At 45.3% G+C, this 6,100-nt stretch overlaps 1 protein-coding gene across 1 annotated transcript in view; it reads right to left on the minus strand.

Moving 5' to 3' along the window:
• LOC144371277 (uncharacterized) overlaps positions 1-4,117 on the minus strand; it is a 60,389-nt gene extending 56,272 nt beyond the window's left edge. Inside the window, 2 exon segments of the mRNA XM_078033681.1 lie at positions 1,374-1,435; positions 3,926-4,117. Of these exon segments, the coding sequence (XP_077889807.1) occupies positions 1,374-1,435; positions 3,926-4,117 (254 nt within the window).
• Between the last annotated feature and the right edge of the window lie 1,983 nt (positions 4,118-6,100).

Here is a 6,100-nt window from a genome sequence, read left to right on the forward strand (position 1 = left end):
GCTATCATTACCAGGCACTAATGCATGATATAAAATTATCATATTGCAGTAATTTGAGGACCAAAAAAATTACAAAGCAGAAATTTCATAGATGACTCTATACGTATGTAAATGTCATTTTTATTATGAAGTGACATGAAAATGCCTAGATAAATGCCACCATCTCCAGCAAAGGATTTGATGTGAATGAACAAGACAACCCAACGTGAAGGGAGGTGTGGGAACTGAAGGTGCAGAGCACTGGTAGGGCTTGGGTGCAGGACGTGCGTGGTACTGGATTATACTCCAGCATCCCAAAGAAGCACATATTGAGTAGGATTAAGTTTCAAAATTATACCAGAATAGGAGGCTCCTGGATTCCCTTCACACATGGATACACCAAATAAACACCTACTTCTGTTTTGAGTCTCTCTTAAATAAAGTTATAATGGACTCAGAGACCTATGCATTGGACCACTCAGAAAATCTCTACCATCCAAAGGGCAGGCAAAGTTGGGGGACACGTGGGCATTAGTCCTGCCTTGAGCAATGTGCCACATAATTGGGACAGAATACCCCAATCCAGTGGCACCCAGAGTAGAGGAAAACTGATTGGCGTCACAAATGGAGCACATGGGACACGAAATGACTTGTGGTTGGGAACACAATTTGTCTAGTGCTCATAGAAGAAAGAGCTGGATATAAACAAGTATGAGGATGAGAGAAAAGGGGTGGTTTTTTATGGCTGTGGAGGGTCACGAGCTTTATCCATGGGACAATGGCAGAAGGGTAGTGAGATCAAGGGTCCCAGTTTATCCCTAGAAGGGATTTGCAGCATGATCTGCAACCTGTGGTTGCTAACAGTTGAGCTCATCCCTAGCCAGTCCCTAAGGGTAGACAGGACAAATGCAGTCCACCCAGCAGCCCTGCCTGAGCCCTCTCCCCGCGACTTCAGTAATAACTCCAGGTCTAACCAGTTCTTTCTGGAAGAAGGATCTTCAGGCACTCAGGGTCCCAATATTTTTCCCATTCCATGAACTCCATCCTAACCCACTAAGCTTTGGGAGCAATGGCAACTGTGCATGTGCATATCTCAGAAAGGAGGGGCTTCACATTAGTGTGCAAGCACTTCCCTGGACTATGATCCCCCCTCCCAGGAGGGAAGCAAAAGCTGTCAAAAGCACAGCTCCCTGTTTCTTTCTAGAACATGCTCACACCACCTTCTTGCAGTGAGCACAGGCAGCCTGGGTTCTAACCAATTGCATCAGGAATTCAGCCCCCAGCCAAGTAGGACAGCTTCTCAGTCTGAGTGCAGCTGTGGGAAAGTCTCCTATAAAACAGTCAAAGGAACCAGTCCTCCAATGACATGGATATGGAGAAAGAGACCTGCTCACCTGGGGCTAGAATATAAGCTCGGTGCAGGCATTTTTGAAAACATCATGGAGTTCTTTAAAAGCTAACAGAAAAAAAAACAACTCTGGATGCACTCCCAGAGAAACTTGAATCAGTTTGTTAATAAATGGCTGCATGCCCATCACTTTTCCAGGATCCACAGGAGCCAGGATGAAAGAACTTCTGAAGTGGCTTCTGAATAAGGAGACTTTTCCCAGTCACAGGGCTATCACCTACTCTCCTGAGAAACTGCTTCCCCTAAATGCACCTGCTCATAGGTCAACAGGTGGCTGATATTTACCAGATGTTTAAGAGAACTCAGATGAGCCAGGTGTGGGATGCTCATGTCAGGCAGAGCCAAAACAGGACCAAAAAAATATCACAGAGGGCATGAGACCCCTGGGACATGCAGTCCACAGGGGAAAACCTAAGCCCAAAGACATTCTGACAAGGTGTCTGGCCTGGGAGAGAAAGAGGGAATACACACACACACACACACACACACACACACACACACACACACAAACTCACATTTTTTCAAATGTCAAGTGGTTTGGGGTGTACTTTTCTCTCATGTAAAATGCGCATAAACAGAAAACAAAACCTTTACTTTTTATTTTATTACAGTGGGGACAGGGGACTGGAATTTGAGGAATTCATTGATACAAGTGTACAGATTTCATCTGGGAGACGGGATTGTGGAACTGACATTTTTCTTCCCTTTCATTTAGAACATTCAGGGGGCCCAGGCAGAAGGGCAAGACCTGTAATCCCAGCCACTCAGGAAGCTGAGGTATAACTTCAAGGCCAGACTCAGCATCTCAGCATCTGTCAGGAGATAAATGATAAAAAGTACGAGAGATATAGCTCTGTGGGAAAAGACCTCTGCATTCAATCTACTATGCTCCCCATGCCCCCCCAAAAGAATGAAAACCTCAGGGGTGAAAAAAACCTGAGACCCCTGCAGATCCCAGCCCGCTTCGGTAGGAAAAGGGCCCATGAACTGGTGATTCTCACGGTCCCAACACTCTGAAATCCACCACAGAAGAAATTCAGGGAGAAGACTTGAGCTGCCAATTTGTACAGGAGATAACCATGTGTTTAATAATGAGAATAAAAAGAATTCAACATCTTTAGAAACCCAAGAAATGTAAAATAAAATCCTATCAGAGACGAAATTAAATAGTATCAATGATGATAGGAAACAAAAGAATTCTAATAAACTGAAAGAGTTTAAGTGCTTCTTAACTATTTGTAGAAACTCTTTTGCTAATAAAGACACATGATACACCCCCGCCGCAGGGACTTGCTGAATCAGTTCATAGGAACAGGATAATAAATTAATAGTCATGGTACGTTCAGCTTAAAAATAGTATAAAATACCATGGGTAAGTTTTACACGGGTGCCATATGCATGTGGTATTATGTATAATTATGATGCACTAATAAACAATCCAGCATGCTTTACTCTTAATGGAAGCATCCAGTCCTACAATTCATCCACAAAATTAAATATATATAAACTTAACCAAGAAACTTTTGAATTATAAGAGAAAAAGAGTTGTTACCTAACATGTACATTGTGGAGCTGTACTGTTACAATTATCATCTAGGAATCACGACGTAAATAAAGTCTGCCCATGAACCCACGTGGATGTGAAAATCCTATACTTAATTGCAACGGAAACTTCATTATCAATCAAACCCTAACAAGGACAATCTCAGCAACTTAGCTAGACCCGCAGTCAGAATAAAAACTAAAAACTACCAGGGACGTGGCTGAGTGGTAAGGCACCCTTCTGTTAACTACAAAACAAAAAAACAAACTCCACAAAACTAGCTCAGGAATAAGCAAGGTCCCTGTTCACCATAGCTCCCCTCTTGCATGAAAAGGGTGTTTGGAGATTAGAATATTTATTTATTTATTTATTTATTTACTTACTTACTTACTTACTTACTTATTTATTTATTTATTTATTTATTTATTTATTTATTTATTTATTTATTTATTGTTACTGGGCATTTAACTCAGAGGCCTTCAACCACTGAACCCCATCCCCAACCCTATTTAGAATTTTATTTAGAGGCAGGGTCTCCCTGAGTCTCTAAGTGCCTCATCCACTTGCCTAGGCTGGCCTTGACCTCACAATCCTTGTGCATCGGCCCCCTATCCCTAGCCACTGAAATGACAGGTGTGCGCCATCCCCTGGCTTGTAGATGATTATCCTCTGGTTCCACCTGTCAATCACCACAGCCCAGGAAGAGGCCAGGCAGCCAGGCTCACCTGCCACTTAGGACTGGAGCAGAGGCTGAGGCTGGCCCAGGGGATGGGGAGCCTGGAGGGGTCTCTGCCACTGTCACACTCTCCACCCGGCTGGCCACGGGGACTTAGGGGCGCTGTCCCCAATGGGCTCAGGCCTTTGGACGCGGAGAGCCCCTGGAGTCGGTGTTGGCCAACTCAGGTTCTGCCACAGTGGGTTCCACCTGATGGCCTCCCTGCCCCGCCTCCCTCTGAGCCTCCCTGTCCAGGCACCAGATGCCACTGCACACTCACCATTTCCTGGTGCCCAACAGACAAGCCTTCCCTGGGAAGCTTCAGCTTCTGCATGGCAGGGCCAACCAGGATCCCGGGCACCAAGGAAGCCTGGATGCCAACTGCTGCCTGTAGGTAAACTGCGCAGACCCGGGAGAAATAAATCCCATCCCGAGCGCAGAGGCCCGCCCCCTGTTCGCTGGAAGCGCTCATGATTGGACAACGCTCAGCACGGGGGCTTCTGATTGGACAGGGCGTCAGTCTCCGCTCTCCCCAGCCTGAGCCCAGCAAACCTTCTTTTTGAGTGACACCTGCAAGAAGGAGGCCAGAATGGCGGGGTTTGTGTGCAGCTTTTTTTTTCTTTTTTTTTTTTTTTTTTGAGATTTGGGCATTGGATTAGGGTTAAGGTGACCACATTTCTAAGTTCTGTTGGGTTTTGATGTTAGGAAATTAAAGTCATTTCTTGCAAGTTTCACCACCTGGGCCTCCTCCTATAATAAGACCACCCAGAGCGTCTTCGGGGTGCTGACTTTTCCTCTGTTCATCTGTGCAAAATTCTCCAAGCAGAACTGGCCTTTCGCCCCGTGGGAACTCTCCAGTGCATCATGGCCAGCACTGGTGGAGGCTCATGGTGGTGGTGGTGGTGGTGGGGGCTGACATGCGTCTTGGAGGAGTTTCCCACCGGGTTGGCAGCATGAGAACTGACTTTCCTCCAGCTGAGTTGAATCTGTGTCTGGAGCCCACATTAACCTGGAGGCAGAATAAGGAGATCAGCACAGAAGAGACCCCCAGTGCGCAGACCTGGGTAAACCCCAGCTGCACCATGGCTCCCTCTCCCTCTGGCCACTGGGGGTTGAATTCAGAGGCCTCAACCTCTGAGCCCCTTCCCCAGCCCTAGCTTGAAGTTTAGAGACAGGGTCTCATTGAGTTGCTTAGCAACTTGCTATTTGCTAAAGCTAGCTTTCCATTCGCCATCCTCGTCCTCAGCCTCCCTAGATGCTGCAATGACAGACGTGTTACACTCTTTTTTCTTTCTTTCTTTTTGAGAGAAATGCCTGTGGTAGCCACAGGATAACAGCCTTGCACAGATCAAGGCCACCCTGGGTGCTCTCCCTGGTTCCCAAAAGTCCCCTGGATCCCAGGCAATAAAATCCTGCCTCCTCCAAAAACCAGAGACCCCTGCCCAGGTGTGCATCCTTATATCAGCTGAATACTCTGCACTTGACAAAAAAAAGAAAAGAAAAGAAAAAAGAGAGACCCTACCTGCTTGTCTTGATGCAAACGAAGCCAATGTGTTTCCAAAGCGAGCTCTGGTCTTGTCCCCCCAATTCAGTGGTGCAAAAAGTCACATAATACAGAGAAGACTTCGTGTTAAGGGGGGGCTCCAGGGTCTGTCTATTAATGAAAAACAATTTGGGCTTGATTGGGAGTCTAGGAAAGCCAATTCCAGGTTTTCCTAATTTGGTAAATAACTGCATAGATTCGAATGCACCCTGCTACTTTCTGCCTTAATTAATCATGGAGGCCTCAAGGTTACCTGCCCCCTAGGACCCCAGCTCCTGCAGATATTAGCCAGGGAGATTTTTTTCTCCATACAGCACCCTGAAACTCCACCTTCCCTTCTGACTCCAACATCTTTGGCAGTATCCAATGGGGGAGCGATTTAGAAAATTCTGTAATGTACCTAAAGATATTTCCTCATCCGAGTGTGATGGTATCAATTTGGTCCTATGGTCCTGTTTAGTATGTTTTATGTTTTTATATTTTGTTGGTTTTTCTTAGTTATACATGACCAGAGAGTCCATTTTGGTAAAATTATCCAAGCATAAAATATACCTTATTCTCCTTAGGACCCCATACATGTGGGTGAGTATGATTGTTACTGTATTCTGGATAAATGCCATTTTGACTTGAGTGAAAGGGAATCTCAGTGCAGTTTTAATTTGCATTTCCCTAATTGCGAGATACATTGCCTTTTTAATATTTATTTTTTAAAATATATTTTATAGTTGGAGTTGGACCCAATACCTTTAATCTATCCATTTATTTTTCTGTGGTGCTGAGGATGGAACCCAGTACCTTGTACGTTCTAGGTGAGCACTCTATAGATGAGCCCCAGTCCCAGCCCCCATTTTCAGTATTTTTTACTTTTGTTTCTCAGTAACAACAGACTAGGTCTTCGGGGAACCAGTTTTG

Source organism: Ictidomys tridecemlineatus, chromosome 16, assembly GCF_052094955.1.
Source record: "Ictidomys tridecemlineatus isolate mIctTri1 chromosome 16, mIctTri1.hap1, whole genome shotgun sequence".
NCBI lineage: Eukaryota > Metazoa > Chordata > Mammalia > Rodentia > Sciuridae > Ictidomys > Ictidomys tridecemlineatus.